The sequence below is a fragment of the Dermochelys coriacea genome, chromosome 13 (genome assembly GCF_009764565.3).
Source record: "Dermochelys coriacea isolate rDerCor1 chromosome 13, rDerCor1.pri.v4, whole genome shotgun sequence".
Classification (NCBI taxonomy): domain Eukaryota; kingdom Metazoa; phylum Chordata; order Testudines; family Dermochelyidae; genus Dermochelys; species Dermochelys coriacea.
Genome location: NC_050080.1, coordinates 40505528 through 40528172, shown reverse-complemented (window position 1 = coordinate 40528172; position 22645 = coordinate 40505528). Strand labels below are relative to the sequence as shown.

The 22645-nt window shown below is 47.5% G+C and overlaps 1 gene segment (V, D, J or C); it reads left to right on the top strand.

The window, feature by feature from the left end:
• Window positions 1-8811: 8811 nt before the first annotated feature.
• LOC119841710 lies at window positions 8812-13449 on the top strand. The segment is given in 3 exon segments: window positions 8812-9105; window positions 9585-9937; window positions 13291-13449. Coding segments are annotated over 3 exon segments (558 nt in total).
• The last annotated feature ends 9196 nt before the right edge of the window (window positions 13450-22645 follow it).

The following is a 22645-nucleotide window of genomic DNA, read 5'->3' as shown; positions in this document are numbered from 1 at the left end:
TTATGCTCAAATAAATTTGTTAGTCTCTAAGGTGCCACAGGTTCTCCTGTTCTTTTTGCGGATACAGACTAACACGGCTGCTACTCTGAAACCTGCACTGGACTCTGTCTCTAATGAAATCAGCACACAACCGCCTCCCCGCTAGTCAGTTTTCCAGTCTGCATCTCCTCTTTCTGCTCCAGCCCAGGATTTTAGGACATGTCATAGAGCAAAATTCACCATCAGCTCAGGAAAAAGGGGGAAAATGAACGGAGCTGCGTAATCTACCTAGGAAATGAAAAATAATAACTCCCCCCATCCCAGGTTGGGAGGAGGGTTGAGAGCCGCTGGTCTAAACAAGCAAGACAGACCCAGCGTGGGGGAGGGGTACAATAGAGACACACTAATATTTACCGTCTGTGCACTCACTTGGCCACGCGGGGGCGGTGTTGCCTTAGAAAAATATTATAAAGTCCCGTATTCTGCTGCCTCACGCGCTCTGCCTTCCTTTCAACAGCCTCCAGGGGTCGAGCAGGTCCGTGGCGGCCACCGAGGGGCAGATCTCCTCGCGGAGCCCCTGCTACACAACCCCCAGCTCCGTGTGCAGGTGGCGGAGTCCCGCTCGGTGCGCCGGAGCTTGGTCCTGGCAGAGGTCACAAGAGTCGGAGACTTCCTGGACTATGACCGGGGAGACTGGCTGGAGCCCCTGACGCTCGCTCAGCGCAGGGGGCTCTCCAGACCTTGTACTCCCCGGCGCATACTTCAGGAGGTGAAGGCCGCTTTGCCGCCCGCTGCTCGGGTTCATCTGGACCGGGTCCTGCACGAGGGCACGCCCCGCCCACCCGCTATCCCAGGCCCGCCGGACCTTTTAATTGGACCCCTGCCCCGTGGACCCAACCGACCCCTTCACCCCTTCACTGGAAGTCGGCTGCACGAGATGCAGCCGGTCTGCTTTCAAACCGCGCCAAGAAAACATCTCTACACGCTCGTGCTCCACACCCTTCACGCCCGCACCCTCGTGTCCCGCCCCGATACAAAATGGTGGGACCTCCTGCCACCTTTGGAGGGTGAGGAGCCCCGGTGGGCCAGCCTATATTCCACCTTAGTCCCAAGGCCCGCCGGGGATGTCAGTTGGCGGCTCCTTCACGGAGCCGTGAGCACGGGCGTGTATTTGGCGCGGTTCACCACAATCCCAGACACCTGCCCCTTTTGCGGTGTGAGGGAAACCCTGTCACATATATACTTGGAGTGTGCCAGGCTGCAGCCCCTATTCTGGCTCCTCACCAATATTTTATTATGTTTTTGGTTGCACTTCTCCCCTCCCCTTCTCATTTATGCATTCCTTATCCGTGGCCCCACAAAGTCACGGGATCTCCTGGTCAACCTCCTCCTGGCCCTAGCAAAAATGGCCATCTATAAAACCAGAGTGAGGAGGTTGGCCGATGGAGTTTCCTGTGACTGTGGGGCCTATTTCCGATCCTCGGTCCTTTCACGTATCCGGGCAGAGTTCCTCTGGGCGGCGTCCCTGACTCCCTTGACGCCTTTGAGGAGCAGTGGGCGCTGTCTGGGGTTCTCTGCTCAGTGTCCCCATCCGGTTCCCTTCGTTCGACCCTTTGACCACACTCCTGTCCCTGTTATTTCATTAGTTGTCCCCTGGATTTTTTTGGATATCTAGGTCCTGTGGATCCCCCTTTTAGGCTGGGGGGATCCTTTAGCAGTGGATGGGCTTCGCCTGCCCACTGCCCGGATCCCAATAAGACTGCTCTCCCATAGCCTTCTAGCTTGGAGGGAGGTTAAAAACAAACAAACAAACAAAACCAGCCACCAGGGGTGAAAGTTGAAAATTTAAAGGATTTAAGGATATGCCCCGAAGTCCTGAGCAGGGGGCGGGGCCTCAACCGGAAGAGGCGGGGCCTTTAAATCCCCAGGCCCTTTAAATCAAGATTTAAAGGGCCACGGTGACTCCGGCTGCGGTGGCGGCTGGGATCCCCGGTGCCCTTTAAATCACTCCAGGAGCTACCAGCTGCAGAGGTGGCTGGGAGCCCCCCGAGCTGCCCAGACTCCAGTGGCGATTTAAAGGGCCCGAGGCTCCCCGCAGCAGCTGGAGCCCCAGGTCCTTTAAATCGCCTCTGGGGTAGCGGTGGTAGCTGGGGGATCCAGCGGTGATTTAAAGGGCCCTTTACATCACAGCCCTAGCTGCCTCCTCCACCCAGGGGTTCTGGTGGCAATTTAAAGGGCCCGGGGCTCCGGCTGTTGCATGAAGCCCCCCAGGCCCTTTAAATCGTTGGCCTGGGGAAGCCGGTTCAGTACAGCAGGGCATACCAGCTATTGCTAGTAAGCCGTACCAGACCGTAGTGGCTTACTTTCACCTCTGACAGCCACCCACCCCAGTCGCTGCCCTTCACACCAGACCGCCCTCGGGTAGCCTCCTACAGAGAAGAGACACTCATGGCTGTGCAGTCCACTCTGTGGGTGATCCCGGCGGGTGGCAGCTTCAAGACAAAAGACACACGGGTTCTTTCTTTAAATAATTTTCTGTTCTCTGGAGCTGCGGGATAGAGACACAGTCCCGTTTGCCCTAGCTGGGTCTGGGGCCCAGCCCAGTGGTGTTCCAGCCTCCCTGAGAACCTCACCATGCTGTCATGCTGGATAGCAACTGCCTTAACGGTGTTTGCTCTAAATTAGTGAGGTTTCCTTCCCCAGCCTGGTCCCAATTCACTAATCCGGATTAGAATCTTGTCTCCTTACAACAAGGTTGGGGGAGGGGGGAGGGAGAATGCAATTGAGTGATTAGCCCCTAAGGGTTGTATGTGGGTGAATATGGTGCCAACTTCTCTTTCCCAGTTGGCCCGGGAGGTACAGAAATCCAGCAGCCGGTCTCCGCAGGAGCTTCGGAGGGAGCTAGGTGGAACCTCACCTGCTCTCACCCCTCCATGAGAAGTGAGTGGATATTCCGGTGCCGGCAACTCCCCAGCCAGGGGCCCGACTTCATCACTGAAGGACTCAAAGTCCCGGCTTCCAGAACTGAGCCGGAGGGGACTTTATTCATAAAGGAGTCGGGGGCTAGAGCGGTTACTCCGTAAAGGAGACCATATAGGTGTCTCCGCTGGGATCTATGATTCCATTGTTTGCTCTAATCTAGGATTTTTCCTACTAGACAATTATGGGGAACGCGATGAAACACAGTTTCACTGCAAAGTATCCAATCCGAAACAATCCGAAGCACAAAACTCCCATTCCCTCTGATAAAAGTTGGGGACGCCTGTGTTCCGGGAGGAAAATTGTACTATGTAGAAAAGGCAGGTGAGCATCTAAAGAGAAAAGGAAGGTAGCCGTGCGTGTGTTGCAGTGAAAAGGACATATACACAGAGACAAATGTGGGTGAGGTAATATACTACATAGATATAAAGCATTTGCCTGTCTATGTAACACCACGCATTGCCTTGCACCAATTATAACCACTGTTGTTCCTCTGGAGATTCTGATTGCAAACTATCAGGAAATCCGATTCTGCTAAAATATTTCTCACTAGTTTATGCAGAGTAGCTGTAGCCCTGTCAGTCCCAGGATATCAGAGAGATAAGATGGGTGAGGTAAATTCTGTGGGTGAGAGAGAAAGTCTCGAAAGCTTGTCTATCTTTCATCCACAGAAGTCGGTACAATACAAGGTGTTACCTCACCCACCTTGTCTCCTACTAGTTTAGGCGTTTTGCTACGCGGAGGCAGAGTTGATCTGGAAAAACACACCAATGAGATGATCCGATTCTGTTCCTCCCCTGAGTATTCTCCGGCCAGCAACCCCCTCCCCCAAACTCTGCCCCTCGATCGCTCCCATCTCCTGACTACACCATCCAGAAGCATTTACAGAGCAAACTCACTCCTATGAAGTTAGATCCATGCTAATCAGCTAAATGGCAGCTCCAGCACAGAGATACCGGGTACATTTCTAAAGGCACCTTCTAGAGTATAAAATTCTCGACTTCTCTAAATTGAAGTAACAAGACCCGAATAAATACACTGATATTGGTTTCGGAATTAGCTCTGTTTCGTCGAAGAATCTTTCAGTCCAGGCATGATTCTACCTTGGATCTCAGCTGTGATAATCGTGTCTATTCTAAGTGAGTAAGATTCAATTTCTCAGATTTCTCACATTTTATGACCCCCGTCTTTACCATTCAATTTGTTTCAATGCCTATATTATATAATATATAATGCTTAAATTATGTCTACTTATATGTATTGTTTGTATTATCTCTGAAGTCATTTGTTCTCTATTATATCCGAGTTTACATATTGTTTTCTATGATATCTGATTGTATCTATGTTTGTATTGACTCTGAGTGTCAGTGTTCTGTTTCTACTATATCCGAATTAAATTATGTTGCTACTGTGTCTAATATGTTTATATTGCCTCTCTCTGTGCTTTCCTTAGGTTTCTATTATAACTAAGGGAATCTACTACGTTTCTATTTTTATATCTATCATGTAATGTTGCGCTGTTTCAATCTGTTAAAAGTGCATGTTATCTGGGAGCACAGATGCTGGAATTAGGGGTTCTGCCGCATCCCACGGCTGGAAGTACTCATAACAACCCAAATATATGGCTTCCGCTTTCAACACCCGCACTATAAAAAACTGTTCCAGCAACACTGTCTGGGAGTGTATCTGCTCTGGTTCGGTTATATCTGAGTGTGTCTGTTCCGCTCTGTTCCTCCCACAGAAGGCACCCATGAAGCAGACTCAGTGACCCAAACTGAAGGCAGCGTTATCATCCCCCAAGGGCACCCGGTGCGTCTAAACTGTACCTATCAATTTTCTCTCGCAACTAATGTTGACCCCTTTTGGTATGTGCAGTTCCCCAACCAGCCCCCCAGGCTCTTCCTGAGGGATCTGGGAAGGGAGAACTCCGATGAAGGGATTAGAAAAGGGTTCGATGCCACCCATGAGAAAAAGCACAAATCCTTCCACCTGTGGAAACCGGCCAGCGAACTGAGCGACTCCGGGACCTATTACTGCACTGCGAAAGACACAGTGACAGGGACCGGCAGGGGAGCTGAGCAAAAACCAGGCAGGGTCTGTGCGGAGCAGCAGGGAGGCGGGCACTGGGGCCGACTTGGGGGCAGAATTTGGAACAGAAATCATACACGCTTTAGCTCTCGGTTACCTTCTTTGCCCTAATATGGAGTGTTCTCATGTCAGAAATTATGGTGAATGTCAAATGTCATGAATCACCAAGTAAGGTACAATTAGGAAAGACCCAGGACACATCATAGGAACATAAGAACGGCCATACTGGGTCAGACCAAAAGTCCATCAAGCCCAGTATCTTGTCCTCTGACAGTGGCCAATGGTAGGTGCCCCAAAGGGAATGAACAGACAGGTTATCATCAAGTGATCCTTGCCCTGTCACCCAGTCCCAGCTTCTGCCAAACAGAGGCTAGGGACACCATCCCTGCCCATCCTGGCTAAGACCCCTTGATGGACCTATCCTCCATGAATCTATCTAGCTCCCTTTTGAACCTTGTTATAGTATTGGCCTTCACAACATCCTCAGGCAAGGAGTTCCAGAGGTTGACAGTGCTTTGCATGAAAAAAATACTTTCTTGTGTTTGTTTTAAACCTACTACCTATTAATTTCATTTGGTAGCCCCTTCCTTGTTCTTGTATTATGAGAAGGAGTAAATAACACTTATTTACTTTCTCTAGACCACTCATGATTTTATAGACCTTTATCATCTCCCCCTTTAGTCCCCTCTTTTACACGCTGCAAAGTCCCAGTCTTATTAATCTCTCCTCATACGGAAGCTGTTCCATACCCCTAGTCATTTTTGTTGCCCTTTTCTGAACCTTTTCCAATTCCAATAGATCTTTTTTGAGATGGGGCGACCTCATCTGCACACAGTATTCAAGATGTGAGAGTACCATGGATTTATATAGAGGCAATATGATATTTTCTGTCTTATTATCTATCCCTTTCTTGACAATTCCCAACATTCTGGTCACTTTTTTGACTTCTGCTGCACATTGAGTGGATGATTTCAGAGAACTATCCACAATGACTCCAAGATCTCTTTCTTGAGTGGTAACAGCTAATTTAGACCCCATCATTGTATATGTATAGTTGGGATTATGTTTTCCAATGTGCATTACTTTACATTTATCAACACTGAATTTTATCTGCCATTTTGTTGTCCAGTCACTGAGATTTGTGAAATCCTTTTGTAGCTCTTCACAGTCTGCCTGGGACTTAACTATCTTGAGTAGTTTTGTATCATCTGCAAATTTTGCCACCTCACTGTTTACCCCTTTTTCCAGATCATTTATCAATATGTTAAATAGGACTGGGCCCAGTACAGACCCCAGGGGGACACCACTATTTACCTCTCTCCATTCTGAAAACTGATCATTTATCCCTACCCTTTGTTTCCTACCTTTTAACCAGTTACCAATCCATGAGAGAACCTTCCCTCTTATCCCATGATGTCCTCCCTCTCATCAGCAGCTCTGGTGAAAGCTGCCCCTGGGCCAGCCCTGTTCTTCAAGGAAAGTGACACCAGACAGTTCAATATCACAAAGACTAAACAAATAAAAATACACGAACTCTACCATGATCACGGTGGAGAAATTCAGGTTCTGTGGGAAAACTGCATCTGAGCAGTTGAGGAATCTGCCCCTGCCCCAGCCACATGGATGAATAGATAGTGACTTACGCTCACTCTCTCTGTGAGAATGCCAGTAAAATCAGCCTAAGGAGGCTCAGCTGTAAGAATCTCTGCAGCACCAATTTCCCATTTGTGAACACATTTTGCCACTTAGGAGCAGTGCGGTGCTAGAAGATCAATACAACAAGTACTGTAACGAAAATTCTTCTGTCCCATGTTCTCTGCACTTCCCTGACACCAGCCTGGACCTTTTGCCCTTCAGCCGTTCCCATTTCTGACAGTAGCATTGAGAAGGATTTACAGAGCAGAGAGAATCATGTCTTGGGAATTTGGGTCATGCTGTTCTTGCAGCTCCTGCTCAGAGACACAACATAGATTTTAAGGTTCCCTGTATAGGACAGATTTTTTGCCTTCCCTAATTTGGAACTACTAGCCCAGAAGACAAATCAATTCTTGCGGGATTAGGAAATTAGCTCTGTTTAGTAAAAGAATCATCAATCCAAGGATGGCTCCATCTTGGCTCTCCACTGTTACAGTCACAGCTACTCTGAGTCACATTCTACGTCTCAGCTTTGTTACATTCTATCGACCCATGCCTTCGTCCTGCCTTCATAGTTTAGTTTGTTTCAAGGCTTAAAATCACGAAGTTCTTATATTATATCCAATTATATCGATTATGCTTATACTGTCTATAGAGTGTCAATGATTTATTTCTATTATATGTCATCATACATATTATATTTGGATTATATCCGATTGCATGTGCTGTCTATATTGTCCCTGACTGTTAATATTCTCTGTTTATATCCGAATCTATATATTATGTTGCTGTTGTATCTGCTTGCACCCTTTAGGCTTGCATGGTCTCTCAGTGCAGACTTTGTTTCTGTTCTGTCTTAGTGAAACTACCACGTTTCTACTGTATCTGTGTTTATCATGTTTTTGCTGCGCTGTTTGTATCTTTACACTCATTTATTACAGAATCAGAGCTGATACATGGATGTTGTCTCGGAGTGTATCTATTCTGCTCTGTTCTTCTCACAGAAGGCACCTATGAAGCAGACTCAGTGACCCAAACTGTTACCATCTCCCAAGGGGAACCTGTGCATCTGAATTGTGCTTATCAGATTTCTGGGTCCCCTTATCCCTTCTGGAACGTGCAGTCCCCCAGGCAGCTCCCCCGCTCTTCCTGGGGGACCTGGGACGGGAGGACTCGGATGAAGGGATCAGAAAAGGGTTCGATGCCACCACGATAAAAAGCTCAAATCCTTCCACCTCTGGAAACCGTCCGGCGAAATGAGCGACTCCGCGACCGATTACTGCGCCGTGAGCCAGACACCGACCTGATGCTGCTGAGCAAAACCCGGCAAGGGTCTGCGCAGAACAGCGGGGATGCGGGCTCTGGGGACTGGGGGCGACTTAGGGGCAGCAGGCGGGAAGTCTGAAAACACTGAACTTGGAACAGACATCTGCCTCACGCACACACACAAGGCGCACACACTTGTGCTCTAGGTCCTTTCCCTAATCCGGAGTGTTACCATCGCAGAAATGATGGTGAATGTCATGAATCACCAAGTAAGTTAAAATCAGTGAAGACCTGAACACATCCACCCTCTCATGAACAGCTCTGGTGAAAACTACCCCAGCCCCATTCTTGAAGGAAAATGCAACTAGGGAGTTTAATATCACTAAAACGAAACCAATAAACATACGAACTCCAGCATGATGGCAGTGAAGAAGTTCATAGTCTATAGGACAGTGGCTCTCCACCTTTCCAGACTACTGTACCCATTTCAGGAGTCTGATTTGTCTTGCCTACCTGAAGTTTCACCTCACTTAAAAACTACTTGCTTACAATATCAAACATAAAAATACAAAAGTGTTACAGCATGCAATTACTTAAATATTGCTTACTTTCTCAGATACATAGACAGTATTTAGAAAACCATCCTCACCTCTTGCATCAGAAAAATACTCACTATCTCCGTAAGAAACGCTGCTTTACTGGCAAAGGTGTAAGAAAATCAGCTGCAACCATTTCCCATTTGCGATCACATTTTCCCACGCGGGGGCGGTGTGATGCTAGGCAAATAATACAAGTAACAGCATGTTTCTGTTCCCTGCTCTCTGCCCGCCCCTGACAGCAGCCTGACCCCCTTTGCCCTTCAGAATGTCCAATTTCTGACAGTACCATTGAGAAAGGTTTATAGAGCAGAGAGAATCACTCTTGTGAAGATGGGTTCAGGCTATTCCGACAACTGACAGCTCCTGCTCAGAGATAGAACATTAAATTGTAAGGCAATTTATAGGACAAAATTCTTGCCTTTTCTAAGTTTGGGCTACTAGCCAAGAAGACAAATCAATTCTTGCCGGATTAAGAAATTAACTCTCTTTAGTCAAGACTCCTTCAACTCAAGGATGGCTTCAATTTGGCTCTCCGCCGTTATAGTCATAGCTATTCTGAGTAAGATTCTAGTTCTCAGCTTTGTTACATTCTATCGAACCATGTGTTTATCCTGACTTCATAATTTAAATTTGTTTCAATGCCCATGATCACGAAGTGCTTGTATTATATCCGGTTGTATCTATGTTTGTATTGTCTATAAGGGTCATTGCTCTCTTTCTATTATCCGAGTATAACGATTATATACCTTTTATATCAAATTGCTTATATTGTGTTTTATTATCTCTGAGTGTCAATATTCTCTATTATATCGGAGTCTAAATATTATGATGCTGATTGCAACCCTTTATGCTTGCATGGTCTCTCAGTGCAGACTTTGTTTCTATTACCTCTTTGTTAATCTGCCACATTTTTATTGTATGTGCGTTCATCGTGTTTTGCTGCATTGTTTGTATCGGTTACATGCATGTTATCTCGGAGAGTATCATCTCAGATTCTATTATATCTGAGTGTGTCTGTTCCGCTCTGTTCTTCCACAGAAGGCATCTATGGAGCAGACTCAGTGACTCAAACTGACGGCAGCGTTTTCATCTCTCAAGGGGATCCGGTGCTTCTTAACTGCACATATCAGATTTCTGGGTTTCCTTACCTCTTCTGGTACGTTCAGGACTCCAACCAGCCCCCCCACCCCAGGCTCTTCCTGAGGGACCCGGGAAGCGAGGACTCGGATGAAGGGATCAGAAAAGGGTTCAATGCCATCCATGAGAAAAAGCACAAATCCTTCCAGCTGTGGAAACCGTCCGGCGAAGTGAGCGACTCCGCGACCTATTACTGCGCCGGGAAAGACACAGTGACACGGACCGACAGGGGAGCTGAGCAAAAACTGCGCAGGGTCTGTGCGCAGCAGCAGGGATGCAGACACTGGCGTCGGCGCGGAGGGCAAAAGGGGAGAAGTTTGAAAACACTGAAATTGGAAAGGATGTATAAATTCTCTCTCACACACTCACACAAACTCCCTACCTCTTTAGGTCTCTGTCTTTTGTCTTTTTTTCCGTAACCCGGAGTGTTGCCATTTCTGAACGGATGGTGACTGTCATGAATCACGAAGTAAGGTGAACTCAGGAAAGACCAGAACACATGAATCCCCACCCCCATGAGCAACTCTGGTGAGAGCTCCCCCCTGCTCTGCTATCTAAGAAAGGTGCAACCAGACAGTTCAATATCACTGAAACTGAACAAATAAACACACGAGCGCTACCATGATCACAGTGGAAAAGTTCACATATTATAGGAGAAGAACTGGCACTGCGCACTTCAGAAATCTTCCCCTGCCCAATATACACAGACAGTCTTCAGAAGACCTTCCTCACCTCTTGCATCAGACAAATACTCACTCTCTGTCTGTATTGGGAACTAAAGTTTGGTTTACTGGCAAAGGTGTAAGAAAATCTGCTTCACCATCTTCGATTTGTGAACACACTTTGCCGCTCGGTGGCGGTGTGCTGCTAAATAAATAATACAGGTAACAGCCCGTTCTTCCATCCCCTGCTCTCTGCCCGCCCCTGACACCAACCTAGTCCTCTTTCCCCTTCTGACTCTCGCATTTCTGACAGCACCATTGAGGAGGATTTGCAGAGCAGAGAGACTCACTCCTGTGACGCTGGGTTCCTGCTGTTCCGAGAGCTGCTACTCAGAGATACAAGATTCATTTTAAGGCACCTTTTATTGGACAGAATTTTTGCCTTCCCTACATTGGAGCTACTAGCCAAGAAGACAAATCAATTCTTGCGGGATTGGGAAATTAGCTCTGTTTAATCAATGAACCATTCAATCCAAGGACGGCTCCAATTTGGCTCTCCGCTGTTATAGTCACAGCTATATTGAGTAACATTCTCCGTCTCAGAGCTTGTCTATGCTACCAAGTTTTGTCCATGAAACTAATGCCGAGACGAAAAAATCGACAAAAGCAAAGTCTCCAAAGCTAATCTATCTTTGCTACCTTTGTCGCCAGATCATGTCCACATTCAGGGCACCATTGTCCGCAGTGTGAACAATGCAATGTGGGTATGTATCCCTCAGTGCCTAGTGACACCATCTGTTGCTTGGTGTTGTGGGAAGGCGGAAAGGGAGCGCAGTGCATCCTGGGACGGGCAAAATGTTCCATCATGCACCGCTTTGTGTCTCAGCCCTCCAAGGGTTTCTAGCTTCCTTTTGCACCATTTTTCCAACTGTCAGTCTTTGTAGTGTGCACCAGCATCTGCAGTGAGAGAGGACGGATCCCGCACTTCTCTCCTATGCGCTGTTAGCTGTCGTGAGGACACCATGCATGGCAGCAGTATGCATCCGATGAAGTGAGCTGTAGCTCACGAAAGCTTATGCTCTAATAAATTTGTTAGTCTCTAAGGTGCCACAAGTACTCCTTTTCTCATGGCAGCAGTGTTACTGACAGAGGATGAATCGCAGGCACCCGAGTGTGATATGGACAGCCGCGACTTATCAGTGGTATTCACAGAGCAGCTGCATATGGTAGACCGTCACTTCTGAGCTAGGGAAACAAGCACTGATTAGTGGGATCGCATTGTCATGCAGGTGTGGGATGAAGACCAGTGGATACAGAACTTTAGGATGCATAAAGCAACTTTCCTGGAGCTATGTGCTGAGCTGGCCCTCAACTTGTGATGCAAGGACAGCAGACTGAGAGCTGCCCTTTCAGTAGAGAAGCATGTTGCAATCGCTGTGTGGGAGACGGCGAATCCAGACTGCTACCACTCAGTTGCAAATCTATTTGGAGTGGTGAAGTCCACTGTTGGGGTTGTATTACTCCAAGTGTGCAGGGCAATAAATCACATCTTGCTGCAGAAGCCTGTGACTCTGGGAAACGTGCATGACATAGTGGATGGCTTTGCATCTGATGAAGGGAGCTGTAACTCACGAAAACTTATGCTCAGATAAATTTGTTAGTCGCTAAGGTGCCACAAGTACTCCTTTTCTTTTTGCGAATACAGACAAACATGGCTGCTACTCTGAAACTTTGCAGAGATGGGTTTTCCTAATTGTGATGGGGTGATTGATGGCACACACATTCCAATTTTAGCACCAGACCACCTTGCCTCAGAGTACATCAATAGGAAGAGATACTTCTCCATGGTGTTGCAGGCACTTGTGGATCACCATGGACATTTCACAGAGATCAGTTCAGGCTGGTCTGGAAAGGTGCATGACACACGCATCTTCAGGAACAATGGCCTGTACAGAAAGTTACAGGTGGGGACTTTCTTTCCAGACCACAAGATCAAAGTGGCGGATTTGGAAATCCTGATAGTAATTCGGGGAGACCCATCTTACCCCTTAACAGTCCTGGCTCATGAAACCGTACACAGGGCACCTGGACAACAGCAAGAGCATTTTAATAACAGACTGAGCAGGTGCCACATGGTAATCAAATGTTCCTTTGGCCATTTGAAAGCTCGCTCGAGGTGTCTCAGTGGCAGGCTAGACCTTACTGAGGATAATATTCCCATGGTCATAGCCACAGGCTGCACTTTGCATAAACTGTGTGAATCTAAGGGTGAAAGGTTTGCTTGGGTGTGGAGCACTGAGGCAGAGCACTTGGCGGCACAGTTTGAGCAGCCAGATGCTAGGGCTGTCAGAGGAGCCCAGAGGGTTGCTATTAACATCAGAGAGGCTTTGAGGAACCACTTTGACAATGAGGGACACTAACACATGTCTGCTTTGGAGTTGCTTCCCTGGTGCATCTATGTACAGTTTTGGGGCCCAAGATCCATGCAACAAAATGCTTTAGAAGTCTGCTCCCGAGACTGAATGGATTGCTATACATTTTAGAAGAACACAGAAAAAAATGCTGGTTACCATTAAAAACCTTAGCCATTATTTATTGTTAAAAAGGGTAAAACCTCCCAAGTGTGTGTAGCTCCATCTATCACTGTCCAAGCTGTGAGAGGCGGTGGAGCGATGGGGAAACCAGGAGGGCTGTGGAGTGAAGAGGAATGTGTGGGCACAGAGGGGGGTGGGGTTGGCAAAGATTGTGCATGTGCAAGTGCTGCCGTGGAGGTCGACCATGGATCTGCTCAGTCTGCAGCTGGATCAAAGACTTGAGCATCCCTGTCTGATCCTCCATCACTTCTATCATCCGCTCTGTCGCTTGCCTAGCAAACGCTACATTCTCTTTTCTGTCCTCACTGTCGGCTTCCCAGCACTCTTTGCGTTCCCTGGTCTGCGTGTCAGAGTGATGCAGCACCTCTGAACAGGTCGTCTTTGCTGCGTCTCAGCTTCTTCCTTATCTGCCGAAGCCGGTCAGCAGGGGTGCGTGGTGTGTTCCTCAAGGTCTCAGCTGCTGTGGACAATTCACAGAAGAGGGACTGTTACATTCCAGCAAACAAATGAAACATTTCAGTAACAAGGGCCTTTTGCAACTAGTAGCTATCACTTTCTCACTGACTCTAGGCAGGCACACAGCTCCACGAGCAGGGCTTTGGAACTGTGCTGTGGCTCTGCTCCAGCTCCAGGCAAAAATCTGCAGCTCCATTGCTCCAGAGCTGCTCCGTGGGCTCCGCTCCAAAGCCCTGTCCACAAGCACCCCAATCATGGTGAGTGTCGGGAATGGAGGGAGGGCAGTTGTGCATATGGACAAAATGGTCACAGCTTGCAGGGCAGCTTTGCGGGGAACTCATTCTAAAATTATCACATGCTTTTTCATGGGTGGCCAACCTTCTGGCTGACATCTCTCTGCTGCGGGTAAGCAGGGAAACCAGGGCACAACTACAGTATGCTTGCAGCTTTCAACCCAGTCTATATGCAGCTCAGCTATGTACTTTTTTGGTTTCAGCTCCAGTGACTGCTAAATGACATGGTGCAGTTTTTTACAATGGGGGAACTAAAAAGGCTGCCATCCCTTGGAATCTGTGGCAGAGGATTAATAAGTACCTCTTGGAAACTTTCCAGAGCCTCTCTCTGGAGAATTCTCTGCTGGTCTCAATGTCCATCGACACCCTGCTGTGGTCTTTCCTGATTTCATGACATTCACCATCATTTTCTGAAATGGTTAAACTCTGGATTAGGGAACCTTCATGAGAGCCAGATCCCCTGAACCCTCGTCATGGCTTCAGGTTGGATCGCAGCTGCGTTAACAGCCTCGGTGCTAAGTGAGTTTGAAGATTTCGTGTCACTGCCCTTGCTAGGTTGTTGTGTAGTTCCTTGTCCCTAGCCCTGACTTGACAGTGGAACCAGGAGCAAGTACAGAAGACTGGAATCAGCTGATCTGAATGTACTTTTCCCCTTGGTAGCCGGCGTGGTGAGCAGATGAGAGAGAGGTAGCTGGCAGGAGAAGGGTCGAGATGCGTATTTATCGCTACAGGACTTTAGATTTTGCACAGGCCTGCAATTAAATGTCTTTTGCCCCTAGATGTCCGGAGAAAAGTCTCTCTCCCTCTCTCGCTCTTTTTAAAAGCACCAGTGCGATTCACACAGAAAGGAGGCGGGCAGGGAGAAGGGAATTGAGTCCTAAGGAACTTTAGATGTCCGCACTCACATGAAATTAATTCTCTTCCTTCCTTTCTTTCCGAGGTGCCCTGGGCAGAGCGGAGATCCAGCAGCCCTTCTCCGCAGAGGCGTTGGAGGGAGAGAAATTGAACCTCTCTTGCAGTCGCCCTAAAGTGACTACCGAGAAGATAATGTGGTACCGCTACTTCCCCAGCCAGGCACCGCGGCTTTTGGCAGAGAAGAGACTCCCAGCACCGAAGCGGACGGCATTTTATACATCGCTCAGGACAAAGCTTCCAGTGTCTTTGAGTTCCGCAGGGTGCGGCTGGCAGACATAGTGGTGTATTACTGGGCTCTGAGCGACACAGCGTGACAGCCAGGGGCGGCCCCCGCGCAATATCTCACACCAGCCCTGAGCAGGGGTGGCAGCAGCGTTTCTTGGCTGGGTGAGTTAAGGAGAGAGTTTCTTCCATCTCGTGAAGCAAGAAAAAGGATCCGCTCCTTTCAGAGTCTAAAAAGGGAGGGGAGGGGAATAACACTTCTTTCTAGTCCGGTGAACAAGGAGAAACACCAGCTGTCTGCAATTTCTGTCTTTCAGACACAGCACAACTTTCTGTCTGCAGTGGTGGTTGTTGTTTTTAAATAAAACCCTCACCTCACCATATGAACGGAGCTTCTGAATGATTCAGGCAAACGGTGTAAACCCTTTTAACTCCCATATTCGTTAACTCCGAATTCAGTGCAAACACACAAAGTTCTATAGTAACCTCAGAGAGAACGGTTGGGAAATCTGTAAGAAGGAAAGAGTCCCCCCTGAATCGAGATCCATAAACCTGGAAATCCTGGATGCCCCATCATCTCAGGCATTGGCACCCTGACAGCAGGATTGTCTGGCTATGTAGACTCCCTCCTCAGGCCCTTCGTTACCAGCACTCCCAGCTATCTTCGAGACACCACCGATTTCCTGAGGAAACTACAGTCCATTGGTGATCTTCCTAAAAACACCATCCTGGCCACTATGGATGTAGAAGCCTCTACACCAACACTCCACACAAAGATGGACTACAAGCCGTCAGGAACAGTATCCCCGATACTGTCACGGCTAACCTGGTGGCAGAACTTTGTGACTTTGTCCTGACCCATAACTATTTCACATTTGGTGACAATGTATACCTTCAAATCAGCGGCACTGCGATGGGTACCCGCATGGCCCCACAGTATGCCAACATTTTTATGGCTGACTTAGAACAACGCTTCCTCAGCTCTCGTCCCCTAATGCCCCTACTCTACTTGCACTACATTGATGACATCTTCATCATCTGGACCCATGGAAAAGAAGCTCTGAGGAATTCCACCATGATTTCAACAATTTCCATCCCACCATCAACCTCAGCCTGGACCAGTCCACACAAGAGATCCACTTCCTGGACACTACGGTGCTAATAAGCGATGGTCACATAAACACCACCCTATATCGGAAACCTACTGACCGCTATTCCTACCTACATGCCTCTAGCTTTCATCCAGATCATACCACTCGATCCATTGTCTACAGCCAAGCGCTACGATATAACCGCATTTGCTCCAACCCCTCAGACAGAGACAAACACCTACAAGATCTCTATCATGCATTCCTACAACTACAATACCCACCTGCTGAAGTGAAGAAACAGATTGACAGAGCCAGAAGAATACCCAGAAGTCACCTACTACAGGACAGGCCCAACAAAGAAAACAACAGAACGCCACTAGCCATCACCTTCAGCCCCCAACTAAAACCCCTCCAACGCATCATCAAGGATCTACAACCTATCCTGAAGGACGAGCCATCGCTCTCTCAGATCTTGGGAGACAGACCAGTCCTTGCTTACAGACAGCCCCCAATCTGAAGCAAATACTCACCAGCAACCACACACCACACAACAGAACCACTAACCCAGGAACCTATCCTTGCAACAAAGCCCGTTGCCAACTCTGTCCACATATCTATTCAGGGGACACCATCATAGGGCCTAATCACATCAGCCACACTATCAGAGGCTCGTTCACCTGCGCATCTACCAATGTGATATATGCCATCATGTGCCAGCAATGCCCCTCTGCCATGTACATTGGCCAAACTGGACAGTCTCTACGTAAAAGAATGAATGGACACAAATCAGACGTCAAGAATTATAACATTCAAAAACCAGTTGGAGAACACTTCAATCTCTCTGGTCACTCGATCACAGACCTAAGAGTGGCTATACTTCAACAAAAAAGCTTCAAAAACAGACTCCAACGAGAGACTGCTGAATTGGAATTAATTTGCAAACTGGATACAATTAACTTAGGCTTGAATAGAGACTGGGAATGGATGAGTCATTACACAAAGTAAAACTATTTCCCCATGGTATTTCTCCCTCCCACCCCACCCCCCACTGTTCCTCTGATATTCTTGTTAACTGCTGGAATTAGCCTACCTGCTTGTCACCATGAAAGGTTTTCCTCCTTCCCCCCCCCTGCTGTTGGTGATGGCTTATCTTAAGTGATCACTCTCCTTACAGTGTGTATGATAAACCCATTGTTTCATGTTCTCTGTGTGTGTGTATATAAATCTCTCCTCTGTTTTTTCCACCAAATGCATCCGATGAAGTGAGCTGTAGCTCACGAAAGCTTATGCTCTAATAAATTTGTTAGTCTCTAAGGTGCCACAAGTACTCCTTTTCTTTTTCCCCCTTCAGTTGGTTTCTTTGCCCACAAGAGGACGCTACTGTATCACCTGATACACGCAGTGTTGGGTCCAGGATATTATGGAGTCCTGATGGGGCTGAGGTCATATTTTTGACTGGATCAACTTCTGCTGGTGTGAGAGACCATCTTTGGAGCTTACCTGAAGGAGAGCTTCGTGTAAGTTAGAAAGTTTGTGTCTCTCACCAGCAGAAGTGGGTCCAGTAGAAGACATCACCTCACCACACCTTGTCTCTCCAATTGTCTATCAGGCTACAATTTTGCTCATGCTGCTAGCGAGCAGTTCCTATTCACTCGTATAGAGCAAGCACTATTCCTCGTATTTCGACGTTACCTTATCTATGGATATACGCCGCCTATACTCTGCTAAGCTTACCCCAAGTTCCATTGAGCCTGTAGTATCTTGGTGGGTGAGGGAGAATCTTTTACTGGACCAACTTCTGTTAGTGAGAGAGAAAATATTTCCAGTAAAATGGATTGACTCGCAGAAATCCTTGCAGCAGATGCATTCTATTAAGACTCGTTTGGGGAAGGTATCACTTTTATTACTAACAATAACGTGATCTTTGAATTACCTGAGCACCTGGGAGCCAAGTCATGGACCATAGGCTTTCTCCAGACAGAACAAACGCATGGTCTCTTCCCCCAGGGAGTTTACAATCCAAGAGACAAGTGGATATTGATAGACAGAACGGGAGCACAACAAGAGACACACATACTGGTCAACATGATAAGCAGTGGTCTCCGCAGAATTTTGTGTAGGCAGCGCAGAACAGCAGAGTTTGAAGGAGGGGTTTGAAAGACAACAATTAGGCAGTTTGTGGATGTATTTGTGGAGATCTCCTCCCATAAGGGAGGGACGGAATGGTAAAAAGCGTGAAGGTACTGATTTTAGATCAAGACATACAGGTTCATAGAAAGAAGGCATGAGAGATACACTCAACACTGACAAATTACATAGACGTCCGGTAACTTTCCTTTTACAGAGAGAGATTTTGTCCCTGCCCCCACAGAGCTAAAGTGCTTTCGGGGTGAAAACACCAATTTGGAAAGAAGAGAACCCCCTGTAATTGCTGAAGGTCTACAGTGATGAGCGTGAGAGAGGAGCCTGAATAGAATAGAAAAACACACACACATACACACCCCCCCCTTTCTCCAGATAGTTTAATCTCACATTAAAGCTGGGATTTCTCAAAGCTGGCTGAAGGATTTGGATGCTTACTCCTCATTGACTATTTAATGGGTCTTGGACATCCAAACCCTACCATTAGGAACTAGCAGGACACACAGCCAGATCTAGGTGTATTTTAAAATTTCCTTTTATTATTGTCCAGTGTATTAAGTGAGGCATGACCAATCAGTCCCTCCATCCATCCAGCACTCAATCACTCTTTAAAATGGGAGCTAGGTTCTTAAGTAACTAAGGCGGCTTCTGAAAATTTTACTCTTAAGCAAATTTGATTCCGAGATTAAAGACTTGTCCAAGATCTCACAGAGACACAGTGTTAAAGCCAGGAACTGACCGCCTAGATCTCAGGAGTTTAAGACCAGGACCATAAGCAGAAGATCACCCTTCTTGCTTTTAATTTTAATATGGGAGAAAAAAATATTGAGGATGTCCTAGGATTGTGTCCCATCCCCTTTGTCACGATTTAATGCACACAAATGTACCAGAATGACTCCAATGGAGCTTTGGCAATTACACCAACTGAGGGAGAGGCCCAATCAACTCTCAGACAAACCTCACCTCTCCAGTTGGGTGCCTGCTCTCGCTTTTCATTCATGAGCTTGTCTCTTGTGATTTCAATGTCTCGGACTCCCTCTGTCAATTCTCACTGAGCTGATACTAAAGGCCTTGAGAGCGGAGTCACAGTCTCTTCCCCAGGAAATGTCTCTCCTGAGGGGAGTGATTTCATTGCTGACATTATGTGAGTATCTGAATTCGACCCCCCTAGGAATTTGGAAGAGAGATGGTGGGATCAGACCATGGAGAGTTGCCTCTTACCTCGCTCATCTGGGTTGTGTACTGTGTGCTGGACCAGAGGGAGAGATTTATATTTACTTCGAGTGAAAGTGATATTAATATAGGCTGGGGTTGGGCAAGTGCTGTAAAGAACTCAAGATGAGGTTGCTAGCTAGCAAGCTCAAATCAAAGTTAGGCAGGGTATGTTAATTTCACCTTCCACATCCAAGGTGGACACATACAGATAGGTGGATAGAGAGGTTGTGGAATCTCCATCCTTGGAGATTTTTAAAAGCAGGCTATACAAACACCTGTCAGGGAGGATCTAGAAGATAATACTTAGTCCTTCCATGAGTGCAGAGGGCTGGAGGAGAAAACCTCTCCAGCCTGGTCCCTTCCAGTCCTGGGATTCTATGATACTCTCCCATATTTCCATGCCACAGTGTGAACCTGGAAACAGGACCCATTGAGTACAGAATAAACTTTCTGAAATTATTATCATAGAATCATAGAATATCAGGGTTGGAAGGGACCCCAGAAGGTCATCTAGTCCAACCCCCTGCTCAAAGCAGGACCAAGTCCCAGTTAAATCATCCCAGCTAGGGCTTTGTCAAGCCTGACCTTAAAAACCTCTAAGGAAGGAGATTCTACCACCTCCCTAGGTAACGCATTCCAGTGTTTCACCACCCTCTTAGTGAAAAAGTTTTTCCTAATATCCAATCTAAACCTCCCCCATTGCAACTTGAGACCATTACTCCTCGTTCTGTCATCTGCTACCATTGAGAACAGTCTAGAGCCATCCTCTTTGAAACCCCCTTTCAGGTAGTTGAAAGCAGCTATCAAATCCCCCCTCATTCTTCTCTTCTGCAGACTAAACAATCCCAGCTCCCTCAGCCTCTCCTCATAAGTCATGTGCTCTAGACCCCTAATCATTTTCGTTGCCCTTCGTTGTACTCTTTCCAATTTATCCACATCCTTCCTGTAGTGTGGGGCCCAAAACTGGACACAGTACTCCAGATGAGGCCTCACCAGTGTCGAATAGAGGGGAACGATCACGTCCCTCGATCTGCTCGCTATGCCCCTACTTATACAACCCAAAATGCCATTGGCCTTCTTGGCAACAAGGGCACACTGCTGACTCATATCCAGCTTCTCGTCCACTGTCACCCCTAGGTCCTTTTCCGCAGAACTGCTGCCGAGCCATTCGGTCCCTAGTCTGTAGCGGTGCATTGGATTCTTCCATCCTAAGTGCAGGACCCTGCATTTATCCTTATTGAACCTCATTAGATTTCTTTTGGCCCAATCCTCCAATTTGTCTAGGTCCTTCTGTATCCTATCCCTCCCCTCCAGCGTATCTACCACTCCTCCCAGTTTAGTATCATCCGCAAATTTGCTGAGAGTGCAATCCACACCATCCTCCAGATCATTTATGAAGATATTGAACAAAACGGGCCCCAGGACCGACCCCTGGGGCACTCCACTTGACACCGGCTGCCAACTAGACATGGAGCCATTGATCACTACCCGTTGAGCCGACAATCTAGCCAGCTTTCTACCCACCTTATAGTGCATTCATCCAGCCCATACTTCCTTAACTTGCTGACAAGAATGCTGTGGGAGACCGTGTCAAAAGCTTTGCTAAAGTCAAGAAACAATACATCCACTGCTTTCCCTTCATCCACAGAACCAGTAATCTCATCATAAAAGGCGATTAGATTAGTCAGGCATGACCTTCCCTTGGTGAATCCATGCTGACTGTTCCTGATCACTTTCCTCTCCTCTAAGTGCTTCAGGATTGATTCTTTGAGGACCTGCTCCATGATTTTTCCAGGGACTGAGGTGAGGCTGACCGGCCTGTAGTTCCCAGGATCCTCCTTCTTCCCTTTTTTAAAGATGGGCACTACATTAGCCTTTTTCCAGTCATCCGGGACTTCCCCCGTTCGCCACGAGTTTTCAAAGATAATGGCCAAGGGCTCTGCAATCACAGCCGCCAATTCCTTCAGCACTCTCGGATGCAATTCGTCCGGCCCCATGGACTTGTGCACGTCCAGCTTTTCTAAATAGTCCCTAACCACCTCTATCTCTACAGAGGGCTGGCCATCTCTTCCCCATTTTGTGTTGCCCAGCACAGCAGTCTGGGAGCTGACCTTGTTAGTGAAAACAGAGGCAAAAAAAGCATTGAGTACATTAGCTTTTTCCACATCCTCTGTCACTAGCTTGCCTCCCTCATTCAGTAAGGGGCCCACACTTTCCTTGGCTTTCTTCTTGTTGCCAACATACCTGAAGAAACCCTTCTTGTTACTCTTGACATCTCTTGCTAGCTGCAGCTCCAGGTGCGATTTGGCCCTCCTGATATCTTTCCTACATGCCCGAGCAATATTTTTATACTCTTCCCTGGTCATATGTCCAAGCTTCCACTTCTTGTAAGCTTCTTTTTTATGTTTAAGATCCGCTAGGATTTCACCATTAAGCCAAGCTGGTCGCCTGCCATATTTACTATTCTTTCGACTCATCGGGATGGTTTGTCCCTGTAACCTCAACAGGGATTCCTTGAAATACAGCCAGCTCTCCTGGACTCCCTTCCCTTTCATGTTAGTCCCCCAGGGGATCCTGGCCATCTGTTCCCTGAGGGAGTCAAAGTCTGCTTTCCTGAAGTCCAGGGTCCGTATCCTGCTGCTTACCTTTCTTCCCTGCGTCAGGATCCTGAACTCAACCAACTCATGGTCACTGCCTCCCAGATTCCCATCCACTTTTGCTTCCCCCACTAATTCTACCCGGTTTGTGAGCAGCAGGTCAAGAAAAGCGCTCCCCCTAGTTGGCTCCCCTAGCACTTGCACCAGGAAATTGTCCCCTACGCTTTCCAAAAACTTCCTGGATTGTCTATGCACCGCTGTATTGCTCTCCCAGCAGATATCAGGAAAATTAAAGTCACCCATGAGAATCAGGGCATGCGATCTAGTAGCTTCCGTGAGTTGCCGGAAGAAAGCCTCATCCACCTCATCCCCCTGGTCCGGTGGTCTATAGCAGACTCCCACCATGACATCACTCTTGTTGCACACACTTCTAAACTTAATCCAGAGACACTCAGGTTTTTCCACAGTTTCGTACCGGAGCTCTGAGCAGTCATACTGCTCCCTTACATACAGTGCTACTCCCCCACCTTTTCTGCCCTGCCTGTCCTTCCTGAACAGTTTATAACCATCCATGACTGTACTCCAGTCATGTGAGTTATCCCACCAAGTCTCTGTTATTCCAATCACGTCATAATTCCTTGACATCACCAGGACCTCCAGTTCTCCCTGCTTGTTTCCAAGGCTTTGTGCATTTGTATATAAGCACTTGAGATAACCTGTTGATCGCCCCTCATTCCCAGTATGAGGCAGGAGCCCTCCCCTCACAGACCTTCCT